Genomic DNA, 22,083 nt, shown 5'->3' on the forward strand with positions numbered 1-22,083 from the left:
TTGTAACAGCAGAATGTGTGAGACCACAGACCAAAGAGAAAGACAACAACACGACAGCCACCAAGGTGTTCATGGAGACATGAAGAGAGTAAAAGTGGAAGGAAGTACGTGGTTGAGGATCTAGACCATGGACCAAGTCAGGAAACTAGTAGCTAATTCTTAATGGGGACTGTATGTGTGGGTGAGAGTAGAGGGAAAGTTGGTGGCTGGAAGAACCATGTCGCCAGGCACTGTGTTTTGAGAATCAAGTGAGTCAAAAAATAAAACACGGTCACTGCTCTCAAGAGTTCATAATTAAATGGGGGAAGGTGAGTGTGTAGATCAATGATTCCTATCAAGTGTGGCAAACACAAGAACAGAGGTGCTCCTAGGGCATGTTGCCAATAAGAGGGCCCAGTGGGAGTAAGTGCGCAGCAGGGACATAGTCTGAGCTTTGCTGACCTAGAGAGCATCCCCTCTCAGTAGTTCCAGAGGAGCTGAATTCTGATGCAGGCAAGGGATTTCCAGGCATCTCTCCACAAAGATTCGCTACCCACTGCACACACTGTCTACTTTCCTACTCATGGCCTCCCACAATCCCTAGACTTCTCTCAGCTACACCCACTGTATACCTTTCGTCACCTGTACAAATCAAGACTAGTTTTGGGCTTGCTCTTTCAGAGCAGTTGCCTTTCTCCCTCTTTAACATAAATGCCTACATCCCTTGCAACTCTCCCCGCTCCCTGCAAGTTCTCTTTCATTTCAATGAAGTAGGTCCCTTCTTTATAGACATCCAGTAACTGCATAAAAATAATGCAGAACGTGAGCAGTTTAGAGACACCTATCTACATGTTCGTTTTGGTTCTGTGATTGATTTCACAGTTTCCAACTTGCTGCGAAATGAAAACACACAAATAACTACATGGAAAAATCTACTGGAACTGGCCAAACTGCTAATTATTTATTTCCCTCTCGCCTCTCTAATTTGCTCTGGGGAAATGAATAGGATCAGCATGGGGATGCATGCAAGGTAAGTGGCTCTTTGATAGATTGTTCCAAACTCTGCCTACGTAAGTAAAATTTTCTACTTACTTTATAGACCCATCCTGCTTGCACTTCCACCTTCCATGTGGTTTTGGAACACAGAGTTTGTTTGGATTGAACATTAGGACATTTTCCTATATGCAATTATTTCTTCTTTTCTGTATAGCAAATAATATTCGGAGGCACCAGGTTCTGTGAGTAGAATGAAAGTTAAAACAAAGACCAGCAATGTCAGAAATTATGTAGATGGTCGTGAAGCCATACTTGTTCTTGAGGGGCAGCAGAATGGAAAGAAAAAGCATAGGAAATTGAAGAATTAAAATTGATATTTTGACCCTATCATTTACTTACCATACAGCTTTACTAGGTAGTTGACAATATAGGAGTTCAATTTTCATTGCCAAAAATTAAAATAGGGTTGCCTGGGTGGCTCAATGGTTGAGCAACTGCCCTCGGCTCAGGGAGTGATCCTGGGGTCCTGGGATCGTGTCCCACATTGGGCTCCCTGCAGGGAGCCTGCTTCTCCCTCTGCCTGTGTCTCTTGTAAATAAATAAATAAATATTAAATAAATAAATAAATAAATAAATAAATAACATCTTTTAAAAAATTAGAGTAATGCCTAGCTCTCAATGTTGGTATTAGGATTAATTGAGATAAGCAAAATTAAAGGGTCTGGCATATAGCAAGCCCTCAACACACAATGGACCCCTTTTTTTAGTTTCCCCATTCTTATTGTCCTGATGCTGTTAGTCTTATTTCTGGCTGGTTAGGGCACATTAATAATTAGAGTAAATTTGCAAATTTAAGCATTGAGTATTGTTAGACTTTTGCGGTAATGAAAAATCAAACTTTGCATCCTGTCATTCTAAAAGTGGACTTGACACTGAGTGAATTATTTAATTTCTCAGGCTCCACTCTCATAGATGGCCAAGTGGAGGGTTTTTGTTTTTTTGTTTTTACTTTTTTATTTATAACAAACTTCAGCCTGTGGTATAGTATTTACACATAGTTGTGTCTATGACAATTACATTTAGCATTCAAAAATTTTCCCCCACAACTATAGGGAGTGGCTGTTGATACCTGAGAGGTAATGTTTCATATCCTCAGAGCGCTGTTAGTTAAGGATGTGTCCTCCCCTGACATTTTTTTTAAAAGATTTCATTTGTTTATTTTAGAGAGAGATAAGAGAGTGTGTGGGGCATGGAATGAGGGCAGAGGCTAAAAGGGGAGAGGGAAGCCCCAGCAGACTCCACGCTGAGCATGGAACCTGACTTTACACTCCACGTCTGGAGCCTGAGATCATGACCTGAGCAAATCAAGAGCCTGGCGCTTGACCCACTGAGCTCCCCAGGCGCCCCTTCTCCCCTGAATTTTGACATAGCTGTTTATTTACATTTGCATTTGTTTGTTTGTTTACTCATTAATTCATTTATTCATCAAATGTGCTAATGAATGCTGAGTGTATTCTAAATGACTTTTTATATGTCAGGCTTTATTCTGCAAGGCACAGACCATGACTTCTTCTTTCCTATAATTATGTACTTAGATGCCTTACGTATTATGATCACTCAGTTCTACTGAAGATGATTCTTGGGAAAGAATTGCTGTGATACATTTACTTTAACATTTTCTGTCTCCCTATGATAGGATGACAGGGAAATGAGATGGGTTGCTGGAATTTAATTAATATAAAGGCAATTACTTTGTTTTTTCTGTATCATAGTACTTATCTTTTATTGTTAGAAACCAATCATGTCTACTGCTGCATACCCTTGCCACATCTTTGCCAATTCAATATTCCATTGACATTATTAAATAGATTGCAAAGTTCAAGAATTCACTCTGGAATGCAAGGACAGATTGCTTTGGGCTCTGGACATACCCACGGATAAATTTCAGTAAATGCCAAAGGACAAGATCAGTGATTGATCATCTGAAAACTAATATAATTAATATAATATAAATCCTTTTATCAATTAAGTGATGTATTTTCAAAGTATCAATCCGATTTCTATGTTTTTGAAAGGTTTCTTGTGTACGATCTGAGTCAGAGAATAAATATCAGATTGCTGATGAATTTCTACTTAAGTTGTATTTTTTCCCCAAACTACAAGGAAGGCTTTTTACTGGATCTTACAAAATAACCATCTATTTAAAGTATTATTCATGTATAAAGTTTAAAGAATAAATAACAATATTTACAGCATTTTTTTAGTGATGCAAATAATTCTATTTCAGATAGATGGTAAAACTGAAATTTCAGAAATTAAAAAAGACTTGTCATTTTCAAATGTCATTTTGACAAACCGAGGGCTTTGAAACCTCTGTTATCTATCCATAATCATTCCATCTCTGATTGGTTTTTACTTCCCAACATGACATTATTCATGTCAGGGCTGCATAAAAAGTTGATAGTTTTGTAAACAAATACATACAGATAAGACCTGGGTTCTGATGACTGATATCTATACCATTTGTTAAGATATTTATGTTCTTGCTTTCAGATGCATACATAGCCCTTTGTCTAGAGAAGCGTCTTCCAAGGGGAGGTCTGTCTACATCAGAATTACTAGGGAAATCTGAAAAAATGAACATTTCAATACTATGCAAACTTCTTGAGTCAAACTCCATGAAAGTAAAACCCTTGAATTGATCATTTTAATTGGCTGCCCTCATCATTGTTATGGACATCAAAGTGTGAGAACTGCTGCTGCTCGTTCACCATTTGATTATGACCTTCCTCCAATATGAGATTTTCATTCCAGACACTCTTGATTACCTGGAGAAACTGTCCAGTAATGCAGAGCATCCAGGTGTTGAGAGCTCTGAAGCAAAAATTATCCTTACAAGAATAGATGATACTCAATAGTACAGCCCAGTACAGTCGTTGTAGAGAAAAAAAAAAAAATCCCATACAGAGCAGAGAATATGATGTCTCTCCAGGTTGAGACCAGGAAGCACATTCTTGGGAAAAGTGATTTTCTTTCTAGAGTAATCAGCACTTTGGGTACATATAAATCAGAAGCATATATGTAAGTTTGAGGCTGAAATTACAACCAAATTTTGTTAGTGTTTTATTTCTCTTAAAATGCCAGTAGGTACAAAAAAAATGCCAGTAGGTAATCAAATGAGAATTTTCTTGCGGAGGTGTAGACAGTATGGTCTCATACAATGCTGTCCAATACAAATATAATATGAGTCAAAATGTGAGTCACATGTGGAATTCCAAATTTTTTAATATAGCTGTGATATAAAAGATGGAAAAAAAGTGAGTGATATAAACTTTAAGAATATATTTCATTTAACCTAATATATAAAAAGATTTTTATTTTAACATGCAATCAATATACAAATTATTAAGCTATTTAACAAGTTTTGTTTCATCTCAAGTTTTCAATATCTAATGGGAATTTTTCACTTGTAACAAATCTCAATTCAAACTCACCATGTATCACGTATTCAATAGATACATGTGGCTAGTGGCTCTCCCACCGGACTGTATAGATCCAAGAGAAGAGTTTAATTTAAGCCTTGTGCTCACCACTTCTATACTCCATAATGTCCATCACGTTACATAAATTTGGAGCTTGCGGTTTTCTCATCTGAACAAATATAAGACCGGAATGATATGTATAATACATACCTTATAACATCTATACTGAGGTGTAATATCTGCCTGTTACTATGCTATCTGCAAGGTATGAGTTATATGTACGGACGGTATGCTGGTATGTTAATTATTACAATGACTAAACACCAGAAATTTCTCCATCTTTGAGTTTAGTAAAAAGATAAGATAATCTTATGTTAAGATTATCTAGGTAGTTACGACACAGAAATGCTCTTTGCTGAGTATAGAGATAAGGGTTATGAATCTAATAACAATGACAATTCTGGCTTTTTGTGCATGAAAATCCTTTATCCTCACATGAAGCAGAACGACAGTATCTGGTGCACACCATCAACCTGTACTTTTTCTTATAAAGAAAGATAAAGATAACCAGGAACAACTTGATTTTTAGTGACTCTTAGGGCAACATAGTTATCCATCAACTTCCCAGATCTATACATTAAAATGCTTCTATCTTAAATGATCACTTCACCTGGAGAAAAACCTGAACTAAGACGTCTTACATTTTGGCTACATAACACTGAAGAAGCTCACCAAATTAGAGTAGGTTCTGTAACAAGTATGGAACAGGTTGGCATTCTAGAAGACATATCTGAGAAAATTCCATTTCTTTGCTTTAAAAGGTGAGACTATATCTAAATACAAAGTGATTAGCTATGCTTCAGTGTGTTCTGGGGTTGTGTCATTTAGAGCACAGTTTGTGGCACAATATGAATGACAAAGAGATAAAAAGGAAAAGTCTTTTATTTAGATATTTTGTGTAAGGAGAAAATGGATTCAGTGTGATTTATTTGTTTATTTATTTATTTAGAATATGTATAGTGAAGCAAAATTGTACAAAATGAAATATTAAAGCAGGTTGAGTAGCTACTTATTTATTTCTTTGTGAATGCTAAGGGAATGGAAAAATAAGAAGATAGTAAGAGACTTGGGTTTTCTTACTTTGACTTGAGGAAAATGATTTAAGGCAAAAGTTATAAATGGCAAGTTTTCTTACACTCAGTCTCCTCAAATTCATGACATTGTGTTTGCAAAAGATTTCCCCTATTATTTGTTTAATTAACTCAGGATGATGTAAATGATGAACCACTGAACTCTACTCCTGAACCCATGTTGAACTGTATGTTGACCAACTAGAGTTTAAATTAAAAAATTAAAAATAAAAATAGAGAACATGAAAAAAATAATGCAGGATGCAATTTTCTGAGTTTTCCAGAGGCAGTGTAGGAGTTTGTATCCTCTAATCCCTTCATTTTAGCATCTGAACACAGAATGGCTAATAGTTGAAATTATGTGTTCATGGTTTGCCATATTTTTGCTTGTTTATTCAGTTTGCAGTGTCCCTTTTGGAGCTTTGCATGTCCAAATTAATAAAACAAATTAATGTGTCTTTTGTGTTCAGCAGAACTATCTCTGGAGGTATGGCCTTTACATTAATGATTTAGGTTATTCTTCCTACACGTATCATGCGGCTGGGGCTTGGTATGATTTCATTCGCACTTCTCAGAGTATGCAACCCAGACAGCGTGTACAATATTCATGGCAAGGATTAGAAGACACCTTGCTGAAAGCAAAACAAAGAGCTGAAAATAGCAATGTTCACAGCCCACTTTTTCTTCACTTCTTTTTCTCATTAGCACAGATTATTTTCCAGAAATGGCTTCTTACCAGATGATTCTCGGGCAAACATCTTTTTAAAGTTCACTCTCTCTTTCTCTCTTCAGCTAGTTCTAATTTCAGAGGTTGGAAATGTTGATCATTGACAATGCCCCCATTCAGATGCCCCAGGCAAGGTATCTGATCTGAGAGTCGACAGGCAATCTGGTGCTATGCGAGGGTCTGTGTAAATAAAACAGTTTATCATAATGGACTCATATTCCTAAGAAGCTTAGGACAATAAGAAATTAAAATGTAGGAATTCATAAAGGAGATTCAAAAGTAACGAAACAGTACACACAATAAAAGAATATCAACCCAACTTAGAAAGTCACAGTATCTGCAAAACTACCTTAGGTTTGCGTAGAGTTCAGATATCACTCTCAAGAAATAGTCATGACATCCTTACTGTCCACATGAAGCAATGTGTTAAAACACAAGAATAAGATGTGGCCCATAAATCCCTATAGCTCGAGCCTGGGGAAATGAACTTTTACATGTGACAAATTTAACTAATACCATAGGAACTATTTAATAGATTCATGCCTGTGATTCTTGGGAAGCCAAGAGATGGGGTCATTTTTCTCTGACTGGAAAAAAGTGGCTCAGGATAAGGCTTAACTGGAAAAGTGATACCTGAGATGAATCTCGAAGAATGAGTAAATGTATGCTAAGTGGACAAGAGGGGAAAAAAGGATTCCAGGCAGAAGAGTGAGCAAGAGAAAATGACTCATTCAACAACATGTGGGATGTTAAGGCATCTATGGGGGTATGTAAGGATGTTTATAGGAAATAGAAACAGGCCAGAGCCTGAAAGGACTAGATTTGCTTGCTATATTTTAGAATTTTATCTCTTTGGCTTATTTAAAATAAGAGATTTTTACAAATTAACTTCTTTCTTTGAAAAAAAAAAATCCATTCTGGTAAGCAGTGTGAAGGTGATACAGGCATAGAATGAGACTACTTGGAGAGCTATTAGAATAATCTAGGTAAGAGATGAGATGGGCACAAATTAAAGACATGGAAGTGAAAATAGAAAAGAGGACGGATTCTGGAGGTATGTAGGAGTCAGAACTGACAACATTTGATGCGTGAATGGATGTGAGAATTCAAAGAAAATCAGAAATTAAAGATAATTCCAGTACTTGAAAGTTGGGCAAATAGATGGATGTTCAGTCTCCAAACCAAAAACCTAGTGTGTAGGAAGAGAGGCAAGTTGAGGACTTGGGTTGGTTGCGGTAGTTTATATTCAACTCTGCGTGCAGGTCTAACTGCAGGAGGAAACTGAGGCATGCACTTCTAAGAATTCACAAGGGTTCTTAGAACTAAAGACTTCGTGTTCCAGTCTGTTCCTTTTATGTTGGGTTCTCCTGTGTTACTCTCTGCTGTGGCCTAGCATATTCCTAAGGGCGCCTCGATTCGAGGCCACAGGTTCTTTCTTCCCCTGATAACCTTCAATGGTTTATTGCAGGTTCAAGCTCCTCTTGTTGGAGCCGCAAAACAACTGACCGAAGTCAGGTATCTCGCTGAAGAAATCGAAAATTGGAACCCAGCAGGTGATTTGACCAAATCCGCGGAACTGGTAGAAGGCTGAGTGTGACAGTAGCTCATTCTAGAGACTCCCTGAGGACCGCCGGAACCCATTGCAGTATGAGGGACACGGGACCAGCTAGCAAGCTGCAGAGGGTTGGTCAAAACCAGTGAAACAACAGGTACCCCAGTCATTGAATCCAGTTGATTTGGCCTATGGTCCCCTTCCGGATGGGGAATGAATTAATGCCATCGCTTTGTGTCCTTCTGACTAGTTCAGTAAATTTTGTGAATTTGCAATGATACTAAGATCCGTAAAGTCAAATTTCTGCAGAAAATGTCAGAGAATTGGGAGGATGAAAGTTTGACCCTGGAAGCATGCCATGTAATAGGTATTTTTGAAACAGAGCCCAGAGACAGTTACAGGAAATGTCCCGCGGTTCCCGGGGGTAGACCCGAGAAACAACTGTGGAATGACAGGAATGCTTTTCTAGCACTCTGCTTAGCACATACAGGCCTCTGTCTTTTTCAGGCAATTCTCATCCCAAGGTGGTCAGATGTTGCATGTGCTTGGGATAAGGTTTTATTATGTCATTTTAGGCAAAGTTAGAAAGAAGCCAATTTTATCTTTGGCATCCAAATTTGCACTTTTCTCTGCCTTTCTCCCCAGCCACATTGGCTGCCCTCCCACTTCAAACTCTTCCAGACACTCAGTATTATATTTCTTTCTTATTTTCTCCATCCTTGGTCTGTCAAAAACTTTTTCATCCAGAAGGCACTGGATGAAATTCTTACACTAGGGTTTGTATTTCTGATGAGGCTTCAAGTGTTCATTCTTTTCCTTCCTTCCTTCCTTCCTTCCTTCCTTCCTTCCTTCCTTCCTTCCTTCCTTCCTTCCTTCCTTCCTTCCTCCTCCCTCTCTCCCTTCTTTCCTTCCTCTCTCCCTTTTTTCCATCCTTTCTTTTTTATCAGATTTTCTCAGCTATAGGAATGAACTGCAAGGTGCCAGTGAACTAAGGGGGTGATGGAAGCGCCCTCTAACCGGCTCTCTTGGGCCCCTCCACTGTCACCACGCCCCTAGCAACTGCTGCACTGTAAGGCAGGCCCTCTCTTGGACTCTCTGCTTCTGCACCTGGAAAAAAAAAAGAATGTTATAAGTGATTCAGGTATCCAGACTCTCTTCCTCACTCCCTGCTCCTTACCACTGAGAGTGGCCTATGGGGATAGTGACCGAGGTGATTTTCTACTGTTAAGCCAGCTCTCCTCTTTGCTTGTTTGATTGTTTGTTCTGTTTTACTTTGCTTTCTTCTGCATTTCCTTTTGCAGCAGGCCTAACGACTGAACATGTTCCCTTTTCTTCTTTATACGTGCTACCACATTCTATCATGTGGGATTCTTTTTCCTTCTAAATCTGTTTCTTCTTTCCCTCATGCACTCCAGGCTTTGTTCATTAAAATACAAATATATGCATGTATTTTAATGCTGATTCCTATGGGGCATTATGCAACTGATTAAGAAAATAACTAGCAAAGGTAAGTACCAAAAAATAACCTTTCTGAAGTCAGCTGAATGGCTTCCTGCTATTCCTAATCTCTGGGTGTCTCATCATTCATAGTAAATATTAGCCTACAAATAGTCCTTTCATTAAATTATTTCAGTCAAAGCCTTTTAAATATACAGTATATTCTTTTAAAGTATTTTTTCAAGTGTAGTTGACACATAGTGTTACGGTAGTTTTAGGTGTACAACAGAGCGATTCAATTTCTCTCTGCATTATGCTGTGCTCACCACAGTGGGGCTGCTGTCTGTCACCATACAAGGCTCTTCCACTGACTGGACTCCGTCCCCAGGCTGTGCCTTGTATTCCTGTGGCCTAGTCTTTCCATAGCTGGAAGCCTGTACCTTCCACTCCCCTTATATTTCTTGACCGACAGTCAGAAAATCATGTTTCATGAGGTGTCCCCAGCATGTGACAAATCCATTCACATTCACCCCCAGCCCTCAATGCACGGAGGTAGCAGCCGTCCAGTGAAGAAGACTATTCAGCTTCTGTTGGACAATCCACAGCCATCCTTATTCTTTGTTCTGCGTTTCTCGCTCCTCATTTCCTGAGGCTTCTCCTAATCGGTCATTATAAGCGGAGTGAGGGTGGGTGGAAGATGGCCATTTCCACCGAACCATATTATAAATGAGAGCTTTGCTTGTGATTAAGTCCACAAACCGTTCTGCTAAAAATCTCTGGAAAGAAATTAGGTTTAGCTAAATTCTCAGGAGTCAATTCTTTGGCGTTTTGGATGACAATTTGCAATTGACAATCATAGGGGAAAAATAACCTGGCATAAAAATGTTCGAACATTCCTCTATCTAGCAAAATGTTAAGTGTCCTGGGTATGCATTTTTAAGATGAAAATAACTACTCAAACTCTCTTAATGCCAGCTTCAGCGAGGGCCAAACAGGGAACTTTGTATTTTGATTACACCGATCCTTTCCCTCCTACTCACCGTGTGCACTGTCTTCCCTGCCTACCTGATTTTTTGAGGGGGGAAAAAAAGGCTCTAAGGAATGAATAACTAGAAAGGAATAAAACATTTGACACTGATAGTTATTGTACTCTAAATAAACATCCAAGTCTGTATTTTAAAGACATCAATGTGAAATGAATTTGTAGTGAAAAATCTTTGGAAACTAAAAAGTGAATAAAAGTATTCATCCGTTTAATGATTACTTGTATTATTTTTGGTTGAGTATGTATATTTAGCCATATTCCTGTTCCTCTGAGGGTACCTTTATAAAAATTTTAGACTCTTTTGAGTATAGATACTTAATCAGCCTGTAAAACTAGATTGATATGTTTCTTAAATAACGGAGCAAAATATGTATTAATTTTATTTATGGAGGTTTTAATTACTTACTCTTTTAAAAATTTACCACTTAGTATATTTAGTTTAGTTTTTTCAGTTATCTAGTTCTTTGTTAAAAATAGAACAATAATTTTGCATTTCCACTTTCAGCTTTTATTATAAGATCTTCTTTATTGAACCAGGAAAAAATAATTCTATGGTTTTGTAAGTGGTTGTATGAAACCTTGGGAAAGTTCTTTACATGGCAAGGACAAGGGACAGAGAGTGAGTGGAACGTGGGTCTTTAGAAGAGGGGCGATGGCCACTGGCACTGCTGCTTCCCCGAGCGGAGATGAGGGGACACAGCTCACCCTCCTTATGCTCTCTCTTCCTTTTCTCTGATATCCTATCAGTGTCTCTTATTTGTGGAGTCCAACTGGAGCCTGATAGTAAAAAAAGTGGAAGTGACACAGTCCACAGAATTCAGCCTCTCAAATTAGAAAGCAGGGCGCAGAAGGGCAAACTTTGGATTATGAGTTTGGGGAGAAAACAGTAAAAGTGAATGACTGGCATATTTGCACAGCTGTTTTTCTCATTTTGAGTAACCTGAAATGAACTTCAAGGTTGAGGGCAGTATGTTTTTGGCAGAGAACACAGAGAAGTGGGAAAGACATCTTAAACCATATGCTTTCTCTTCTATAGGGGAAAAAAACCCCAATACACAAATACTCCGTATTTTCCTTAATGTTAAAATTAATTTTCTAAGCATTACAAAAGTAGCAAAGAACAACATGATTGTCATAAAAGAATTAAGCAGGGCAGTGCACAAATGAAAGTCCCCTTTCCTCTATACTCTTCATTTCTTTATTCATTCATAAAATCATTTATGCTTCTATTCTTTTAGCATAGGTTAGAAATAATAATAGCTGACATCTATCAGTGATAGGTGCCAAACAGACTTCCAAGAGTTTTATACGTATTGAGACATCACAACATTAAAAATTGGTGCTGCTATTTTTATCCTAATTTTGCTAAATGAGTGGCATGTAAGTTAAGTGAATTACTAAAGACCACAGAGCTGCTAAATGGCAGAGGCGGAATTTGAACACAGGTAAGTTCATTCTAAAGCTTTAATTCTTAACCACTCTGCTATGCAATGATAAGCAGTGACTTATTGAGCACCTACTATGTGCCAGGAACTTTTCTAGGCATTGAAGACACAGGGATAAACGCAAAAGATAAAGTTTCTGCCTCGTGGAAAATATATTCCAGTTATGGAGAACAAAAATCACCAAATAAATAGGTATGTTTATAATACACTTTCAAGTTGAAAGTGTAAAATTTATATTTTATCTATACATATATATATGTAATACAACTAAAAATAAAGTTAGATAAAGAGAGAGAATCTGGAGCTATATTTTAGACAGGATGATTAGGGAAGCCTCACTAAAGAGATAATATTTGAACAGAACTGAAATGATGTCAGAAGCATGCCTCCACAAACCTTACTCTGTTCAAGAAAAACTAAGGTCACCAAAGGGATAAAGTGATACCCATCGGTAATAAACGTGATATGCTATTTTTAACTTATCAGGTCTAATCTTGGAACTTTGCTAATATTAACATTTAATTTCTTACAATCATATGAAGAAGATCCAACTATGATCTCTAATTTATAAGTAAAATAACTGACCTCCAATGTCATGTAACTAGTAAGGTAAGTCTGCTGATAAATTGAGAATCTAGGCTTCAACCCCAGGGAGTGGACGCCTGGGTGGCTCAGTGGCCCCAGAAGCCCAGGGCGTGATCCTGGGGTCCTGGGATCGAGTCCCACATGGGGCTCCCTGCGTGGAGCCTGCTTCTCCCTCTGCCTGTGTCTGCCTCTCTCTCTCTCTCTCTCTGTGTCTCTCATGAATCAATAAATAAAATCTTTATAAAATAAAGACAAACACGTAGTATGGTTGGTTTGATGGTGCCTCAGCTATCCTAACATTGCATGGGTCGGTCCTCTAATTTGTTTTTTTTCAACCATCTATCACATTGTAGAGCTTGAAAATTTTCATAAAGATTTTCTGAGTGCTGTTTTATTAGCTTTCAATTTTAAAATTTTTATTATCCATATTTTACTTTTTTTTTTGTTCTCTTTTTTTTCCCCATAGCATCCTTGCTTTATTTTATGGAGGGACTTGGACACAGTATAGATTTTTGAGGTTTTCTTTTGCTCTCTACATTGTCCATGCATCTTTTTTCCTTTTTTCTTTTCTTTCCTCCTTTCATTATTTTTCTTCCTTCTTTCTTTCCTTCCTTTCTTTTTTCTTTTCTTTTCTTTTCCTTTCTTTCTTTCTTTCTTTCTTTCTTTCTTTCTTTCTTTCTTTCTTCCTTTCTTTCTTTTTTTCTTTCTTTCTTCTTTCTTTCTTTCTTCATAATTTTTGGAATCTCTGACATGGACTTCTCCAAAAGTCAGGTGAAATTTGACTGTGTTCGTTTCAGTAGGTGGACACCAACAATCTGATTGGTGGCTCTGGGTGTGAGTAGTGAGCTTCACTACTCACCAAGTTGTGGAGGAGGCAAAGCAATTTCTTCCTCGCAAGAAATCCACATGTCAATGCAGAGGGCTTTTTAGTTTAGGGACATTCATTTTAGCTTGGGGACATTCATTCATTCATTCATTTGCAGAAATGAATATTTCAATTTCCTAATCAATGGTAGTTCATGAGGGAAGGATGGGTACTTGACTGCTGGTGTTCCTGAGAAAAACTGAGGGAAAGTTGCTGTGGTCTTACTGCTCAGTGTGTAGATTTCCACAGCTCTTTATTTTCATTCCATTGGTGACTACTCACTGTGAATGCCCCCAAGTACAGAGATTCTCTGGTTCAACTTTTCTGGTTTCATTGTAAGTGAAAAGAATTGGGTCATAAACCAACTGAAATTAAGGTTTGTAACAAACTCATTAACTTGCTTATTATCCATTGAACATCTACTGTTTCTTAGACACTTTTCTAGATGCTGGGAATTCAGCAATGAAAGAATGGATACAGTGCAATTGAATGCTCTCTGTTGTTACATGGCTTACTTTTTTTTTAAGGTATTTCGGTCAGCATCTAACTGTTGTGTTGGTTGTCATGTTAGGTGTGACATGGGGATCTAATATCTTTTTTAAAAGTTTGCGTGTTGAAGATTTTCTTTTGATTTTTAGATTTTGAAATTTTCAGAATGTGATTCCTTCTTGAATCATTTCCAAGAACATCCATTTTATTAATTTTAAGTCTTTTCTATATTAATTCTGTTACTGTGGAGTTAGTCTTTCAGTTTATTAATATTGATTAGTCTCTTTAATTCTTTTTTTAAGAGAGAGAAAGGGAGAAGAAGAAAGGTGGCGGGGAGAGGCAGAAGGAGAAGAAAGAAAGAATCTTCAGCAGACTCCACACTGGGAGGATCTCTTAAGGGGGCTCCCCCTAATGTGGGACCCTGAGATCATGACCTGAGCTGAAATGAAGAGTTGGAGGCTTTGTTGACTGAGACACCCAGGCGTCCCTAGTCTCTTCTATTCTGTTGAAACTTTTTCTCAAAAATGGTCATTGTTTTTGCCTGTGCATGTGTAGAGAAAGAGGTATATTGAGCCTTCTGGGCAATGGGGTCTATTTCTTAGTCTGTAAAGAGTCATGTTCTTTCTCTGACACAGTTTTTGATTATCATAAAGTAATTTACTATATCTGAGAGAGAGGGTCTGGGAGGGAGCCAGTGTGTGGGTACATTATTGTGAGAACTGCCCTGGTTCTCAGGGCCTAGCCCTGAAGCTCACTCTGCAGTGTCCTAGCAGACTCACTTTGGAGAGCTGGGCTAACTCCTTTAGCTGCTTCCTTACTCTCAAGTCTGTTGCTCTGAGAGTAGGAAGAGTCACATTTAATTAATTTTATTTTGATGACATCTCATGTCTGCCAGGCTCCATTTCCTCTGTTCCTGGTTCTCATTAGGTACATGCTTCAACTTTTTAAAACCAGTTTCAAAGTACACAGATATTCTTTTTATACTATAGAAATTTGAATAGAAGATATTTTTCTTTCCATTTTTTAATGAATAAGAACAATTTTCTCTAAGTAGCATAGGGGCAAACACAGCAAGATAAAACAACTCAGTTATTGTCACATTGTTAATACAGAAACAGTAGGGAATCCTGAGTGGTATAAATAAATAAATACAAGGACATTCTGGTACTATGAAAAGACTGGAATGCAGATGTGTGCAACCTTTCTAATAAAAGTATGGAGTTTCTTAGTGTTGTAGAATCAAGTACAGAAAAACTTGAGGAGAATTTGCAAGTTACAATACTGATCTAAAATGTGATACTAAGATGTGGCATGAAAATCTTAAGTACAAAGTAAAGACAGACAAACGAAAATGTTTGTTTGCATTTCTTTAAGATAGTTTCTAAAACATGTATATACGTGCTGAAGGAGTCCGTTAAGTAGCTGGAATGTAATATTCTTTCAAAGCCCACAGTAGATGCAACGATCTTCATCTTACAAAAGCAAATTCCACTCAAAATCTAATATAAAGAGAAGTGGTTTTCAAATTGAATCATGTTTAAGATACAGTGGAAGGTTTAACAACTCAAGGCAGCATTTGACTCTATCTTAATAAACTCAAATTTATATTCTGCACTAATTCTATTTGCAAACCTATAAGCCCTGTGGGATGTCTTGTTATTGTTCCCTCTAATCCTTTTGGGTGGTTTTCTCACATACATTTACTGATTAGTACTCATCTGAATACTTGGAACTTTCTCCATTTCTCTGGAATTCTTTCTCTCTCTTTTTTAAAAAAGATATTTACTTATTTATTTGAGAAAGAGGGAAGAGAAAAGGGAGGAAGGGCAGAGGGAGAGGAAGAGAGAGTCTTAAGCAGACTCCACGCTGAGTCCAGAGCCGGACACGGGGCACCATCTCAGAACCCTGAGATCATGAGCTGAGCTGAAATGAAGAGACAAACAAAATATTTGAGGAAGTAGTGGCCAAAATCTCTCCAACTTTGACCACAACTATAAATCTATAGATTCAAAACTCTCAATGAACCCCAAGTACAAGAAATAGGATGGAAACTTCATCAAGATAAATCATAATAAAATTGCACATACCAATAGTAGAGGGAAAATCTTAAAAGCAGTCATAGATAAATTATGTACAGAGGAACAAAGACAAGGATGATTGATTTCTTGTGGAAAATAATGCAACCAGAAGTATACGTCTATATAAATATTTGTATACACGTATTCACAGAAACTTTATTTACAATATCACCAAACTGGAAATAACCCCAACGTCCAAAAGAAGTGGAGGGTGGGACAGGAGAAAGCCATGCAGAGTCTCAAGGAAATTTCCTAAGGTGATGGATATCTCATTATCTTGACTGTAGTAATGGTCTCATGGGTGAATAAATTTGTGAAAACCTATCAAACTATAGAGTTTAAGGATGTGCAGTTCATCGCATGTCAACTATAACGTGATGAAGCTGGTAAGAGGGACATGACTGAATTTAATGGTGGAAAACAATCACCTCAGCATTTTCCCAAAATGTGTGTACAACCAACGAAATGTCAATTAGGGTTAATCCAATTATTGGTAAATATAATCATAGTTAAGAAAACAGGAGATTTAAACATTTTCAGAACATGTAAACATATAGATTTATGGAATAATATCATTTTATAGCTGGGAACAGTATTATATGGTATCTAGTTTGAAATCCCCAATTCTTGAGTCATAGATGATAGGGTTTAAGAAAACTGGAAGGGGCCATGTAGGACGCATATCCACACTTATTATGATGTAATCACAGAACTAAAGTCCACGGAAACTGAATGATTTTTGAGTCTAGATTGACTCACAGTCTAGAACTGTTTCCATTTCTATCATATTTCTCATTTGATTTGTATATCATTCTCTTGTGTCTCTTTAATTATGTTTTTCTCAGAACATAATGGTATATACTGGCATCGACTTTGCCTCAATTCATGACAATTGTTGGATTGCTCATATTCGTGGGCTGGCAGAAACTTAAATGCTTCATTTGGAGGTCCATCATAATTTCAGCAAATTTATGAAATTTTAGCTTTATTTTCATATAACCTTGAGACACATTTCTAATGAAAAGTCTTTTGGTAGTTCTTCTGTCTTAGACTATTTGAACAGCTACAATTCTTGGTTTAGCCATTCTTATCTGGCCCTATAACTTAACCTCTTAGCTTTTTAAAAACCTCAATTCTGTTTCTGGTTGCTCTTCACTTTAACTTATAGTTGTGACACAAATCTCACTAAAGCTTTAACTGTGTTACTCTGTTGCTTAAAACCTGGCAGGGATCGATTGTTTCTTATTTTAAGTGTTACATTTTCACTTGATATTAAAGAACATCCACATTTGGACTGAAATTACCTTTATGACCTTCTTTATTTCTACTCTTCTTCATATATTAAATTAGATGCTTGTATATCCCTGAAGGAAATCACCAGAAATTTATCTCAAGTATTAAAATATCCCCCATCTTGACATACACTTGATGAGATCTCATGAGACTTGACATTCCAGACTAAATTATCACTATCCATCATCTTTAACATGTGTCGCCTGTTCATACAAACCACAAGTGATCTCTCCTTTTCTTGGCTTTAATTATACTTCCTTGCCTTAGAATATGCATTTAATTTTGACTAAAATATCTACATCTGCCAACATATAAATAGAAATAAAAATTTAAACTTGAGTTCCTGAATGTTCAGGACAGGATAGTGAATGTTGTCTGTGATTGTAACACCGGAAGTTACCCCAGAAGGATGCAGAGTCATTAATGCTGAATCCCAAATCTGTAAGTCGCTCCCTGGTCTCCAAAAACCCAAATAGTTTATGTAATTCCTCTTATTTTCCCTCTTTCTGCTATGGAATGTAAAATAGAGAAAAGTGCATTTCTGGTGCTAGCAGTTAGTAGCAACAGTTGATTGCAGAATTAAAGAGGAATGGAGATTCTTGATTGTCCAGCATTTGTATGATAATCAACAGGCAAAACAAATACTCTGTGCATATTTCTTTGATGGAGACTCACAAATAAAGCAAAAAACTTGAGAAAATCTAGACAGATATTGAAAATGTTCAATTTTCTCATATCTTTGTATAAGTATGAAACACACAAAGATATTTAAATATTTGTAGGCAATGTACGTGTGTGTGTGTGTGTGTGTGTGTGTGTATACACCACTGTGTATTTATACATTAGTTTACCAAAGAGGATGATCCAGACAAGTTCAAAATGGAAGGAAGTATGTTATTCTAGTGAGGCTTTTCCTCACTAGAAGTTATAGGGGACCAGAATGTGTTTCATTTGTGTGTGAAACAGCTCATGTTAACTGATGTTTTGCTCTGGACAATGACTTTTTTCTGAGTCAGGAGAGTTCAAGGTTGGGTGGGCCTTGGGTGGTGGGGACAAGCAGTAGTAGCTACTAGTCTTGCTTTGATTCCAGATCTCATCTCTTTCACCATCTCTCACCTTAGGAAAGGTATTCTTCATGTGACCCCGATGTTTGTCCATGATTGCACACTCTCATTTTAAGCCAAAGACCAAAATAGTAAAGCATATGCATTTATGGGTCTACGTCCTCTGTGTGCTTTGCCCTTTACCTTGGGGGGTTGGTCGAGAATAGGTTGGTGATAACTAGTATCTTAAACTTATTCCTCAAAACAATTATAACACCTTAAATTTCCTCTATTTTCTGTAAATTTGTGAAACTTTTATACATAAATGATTTTGTTTGATCATCATAACAATGTTCACTGTAAAGAGATGAATTATTTTTATCCCCATCTGGCCATTGTTCTGAGTCAGGCCTTATGATTAGTGTTGGGGATACAGTGGTGAATGGAATGGATATGGTCCCTGGCCTCATGGGCATTATAGTCCCATACAGAAACTAAAATATACCTGCAAACTGTGGCAAATTGGATGGAAAAAGGGATAAGGTCCCGGGAAAGAGAACAATAAGAGTGAATAATGTATTTTGGTGAGTCATGGAGACCCTCCCTGAGAAGGTGATAATGAAGATGAAGAACAAGAAGGCCCCAGTCATGTGAAATCTTGGGAAAACTCTCCAGATCTAGCCAATCACTTCAAGGATGTTCCAGAGTCATGCATCTAGTTAGGTAGCAGAGCTTGAAATTTAGGGAAAAAAAAATTCTGGAAATGATAATTAACATTTATGCAGCTCTTTTTAAAGTGCTTTCATGTGTATAATCTCATTTAGCAATCACACCATGAGGTGGAAAACTTGGAAGATGATTGATAGGTAGAAAATTCGCCACCATCCTTTTGACTTAGATTCCATCATTAATTGTGAGAGAGAAAAAAAAAATCTGAGGTTAGATTAAAGGCATCCTGAATTGCACATGAATTGTTTGTAGGTAAAATGTTCAATAAGATATTTCCCATTTGAACAATGTGGAGAACCAAAGGATCATCCAAACAGAAGCATGTGATTATCTCCTTACTATACCCGCCAACATGGGCCGCGCGCGCACCTAAACCCTGACGACGGCGCCCGAGTCATCCTCGAGAAGCACTACCCGCGCCTGGGGAGCCACTTCCACACCAATAAGCGCGTGTGCGAGGACATTGCCATCAGCCCCAGCAAGAAGCTCCGCAACGGGATCGCAGGCTATGTCGCACATCTGACGAAGCGCATTCAGCAGGGCCCGGTTGCAAGAGGGGGAGAGAGGAAGAAGGAGACCTACGTGCCCGAGGTCTCAGCCCTGGATCAGGAGATCATCGAGGTAGATCCTGACACTCAGGAGATGTTGAAACTTTTGGACTTTGGAAGCCTGTCCAACCTGCAGGTCACTCAGCCTACAGTTGGGATGAATTTCAAAACACCACGGGGAGCTGTTTGAATCTTTCTGCTGTGCTGGAGTATCTTCAATAAACCTTGGACACACACACACACACACACACACACACACACACACGAAGAAACATGTGATTAGAGACTAATCATTTATCTTTATTGTGTCTTCACTGTGTTTGGAATTTTGTGTGAGTTTTTTTTTAAGGAAAAAAATGACTGCATGGAGAAATAGGTTTTAAAACATTCTAATTCTCTTTTTCTCTTCCAACACAAGGTGCTTCGGTGCAGACATGGCCAAGTCCAAGAACCACATCACGCACAACTAGTCATGAAAATGACCCAGAAACAGCAACAAGAAGGATATGAAGATATGATTCTCTTAAGGGGATAGACCCCAATTTCCTGAGAAATATGTATTCAGCCAAGAAGCACAAGAAAAAGGGCGTGAAAAAGAAGCAGGCCGATAATTCTAAGGCTGTGAGTGCACATGCCCAGGCAATCAAAGCTCTTGTCAAGCCCAAGGAGGTCAAGCCCAAATCTCAAGGGGTGGCAGCTGCAAGCTCAATCGACTTGCTTACATCACTCACCCTGAACTCAGGAAAAATGCTCTTGTCTACATTTTTAAGAGTCTCAAGGATTGCCTGCCATAGTCCAAGGCCCAGACTCTTGCTATATATGTGCAAATGTATAGAAATACATAGTATTGCTTCCACTTACTATTGCTTCCAACTGACTATAAGTATGTTTTAGTTCATATATTCTGTACCAAATATCTCTCCATCTATTAAAAATGACAACACATATTAGGCTATCTAAAATGTTGCTGATTAAATTAGCACGTCATTAAAAACTCCGACTAAAGAAAACATTATTAAAATACATTATTACCCTGGAACAACTGGACATCCTTGTGCACGAAATGAATCTAGATGTAGACCTTATAACCTCCACAAAAAAATTAAGTCAAAATGGATCACAAATTTTAATATAAAATTTTAATATAAAATTTTCAAATATAAAATTTGAAACTTTAAAACACTTGGAGGATACCATAGGAGAAAACCTAGATGACTTTGAGTATAGTGACCTTTTTAGATATAACACCAAAGACACAGTCTAAGAAATAAATGATAGCTGGACTTCATTAAAATTAATGAAATTAATAAAAAAAATCTGCTCTGTGAAAGACAGTGTTGAGAATATGAGAAGACAGGGGCCCCTGGGTGGCTCAGTCAGTTAAGCATCTGACTTCAGCTTAAGTCATGATCTCAGGGTCCTGGGATTGAGCCCTGCTCCCTGCTCAGCAGGGAGTCTCCTTGTCTCTCTGCCCTAGTGTTCTCTCTTTTTCAAATAAATAAATTAAATCTTAAAAAACAAAAAAGAAAATAAGAAGACAAACTACAAACTGGGAGGAAATATTTACAAAAGACATATCTGGTAAGGACTGTTATCCAAAATTTACAAAGAACATTTAATTTCAATAATAAGAAAATAAGCAGCTAGATTGAAAATATTGTCAAGGACTTCAAGATATATCTCATCAAAGGAGATACACAAGTGGCAAATAAGCATATGAAAAGATGCTCCAAATCATATATCATGGGGAAATACAAATTAAAACAACAATGAGATACCACTACACCTTTATTATTAGATTGGCCAAAATCTGGAACACTGACAATAGCAAATGCTGACAAGGATGTGGAGCAATAGGAATTCTCTCATTCATTGCTGATAGAAATGAAAAATGGTATAACTACTTGGGAATACGGTTGGAAATTTCTTACAAAAGTAAACATACTCAGGGTGTCTGGATGGCTCAGTTGGTTAAGAGTCCGACTCTCCCACTCTTCAGGGCGTGATCCTAGTCCCGGGATTGAGTCCCATGTCGGGCTCCCTGCATGGAGCCTGCTTCTCCCTCTGCCTGTGTCTCTGCCTCTCTCTCTGTGTCTCTCATGAATAAATAAATAAAATCTTAAAAAAAAAAAAAAAGAAAAAGAGTCTGACTCTTGGTTTTGTCTCAGGTCATGGTTTCCAGGTCGTGGGCTCAAGCCTGCATTAGACTACCTTCAGTGCAGGGTCTGCTTCAGATTCTCACTCCCTCTCCCTACCACTCACTGTCTCTCAATCAAGCAAATAGTATCTTTAAAAAAAAGAAAGAAAAGAATGTAAACATACTCTGTGACCCAGAAATTAGGATATTTGCTCAAAGGAGTTGAAAACTAATGTCCAAATAAAGATTTGCACACAGATATTTATAGTAGCTTTATTCCTAATGCCAAAACTTGGAAGCAACCAATATGTCCTTCAGTAGATAAAAGGATACAAAGACTGTATACATCCAGACAGTGGAATTTTATTTATCACTGAAAAGAAATGAGCTATCAAGCAATGCAAAGATATGGAGGAAACTTAAATGTCTATTACTTAGTGAAAGAAACCAAGTCTGAAAAGGCTACACACCGTATATGGCATTCCAGAAAAGGCAAAACTATGGGGACAATAGAAAATCCAAT

General features: G+C 37.6%; 1 protein-coding gene and 1 long non-coding RNA gene across 2 annotated transcripts; both read left to right on the forward strand.

Annotated features, from left to right (window-relative positions):
• The first annotated feature begins 883 nt into the window (after positions 1–883).
• LOC125754424 (uncharacterized) lies at positions 884–20,609 on the forward strand. The gene is made up of 3 exons (XR_007408597.1): positions 884–1,009; positions 7,783–8,023; positions 19,842–20,609. It is a non-coding gene; the product is annotated as an uncharacterized LOC125754424 (long non-coding RNA).
• On the forward strand, positions 19,217–19,655 carry LOC112674740 (40S ribosomal protein S17-like). The gene is given in 2 exon segments (XM_035698192.2): positions 19,217–19,252; positions 19,255–19,655. Coding segments are annotated over 2 exon segments (384 nt in total). The 5' UTR covers positions 19,217–19,227; the 3' UTR covers positions 19,614–19,655.
• Positions 20,610–22,083: the final 1,474 nt, after the last annotated feature.

Source organism: Canis lupus, chromosome 36, assembly GCF_003254725.2.
Source record: "Canis lupus dingo isolate Sandy chromosome 36, ASM325472v2, whole genome shotgun sequence".
NCBI lineage: Eukaryota > Metazoa > Chordata > Mammalia > Carnivora > Canidae > Canis > Canis lupus.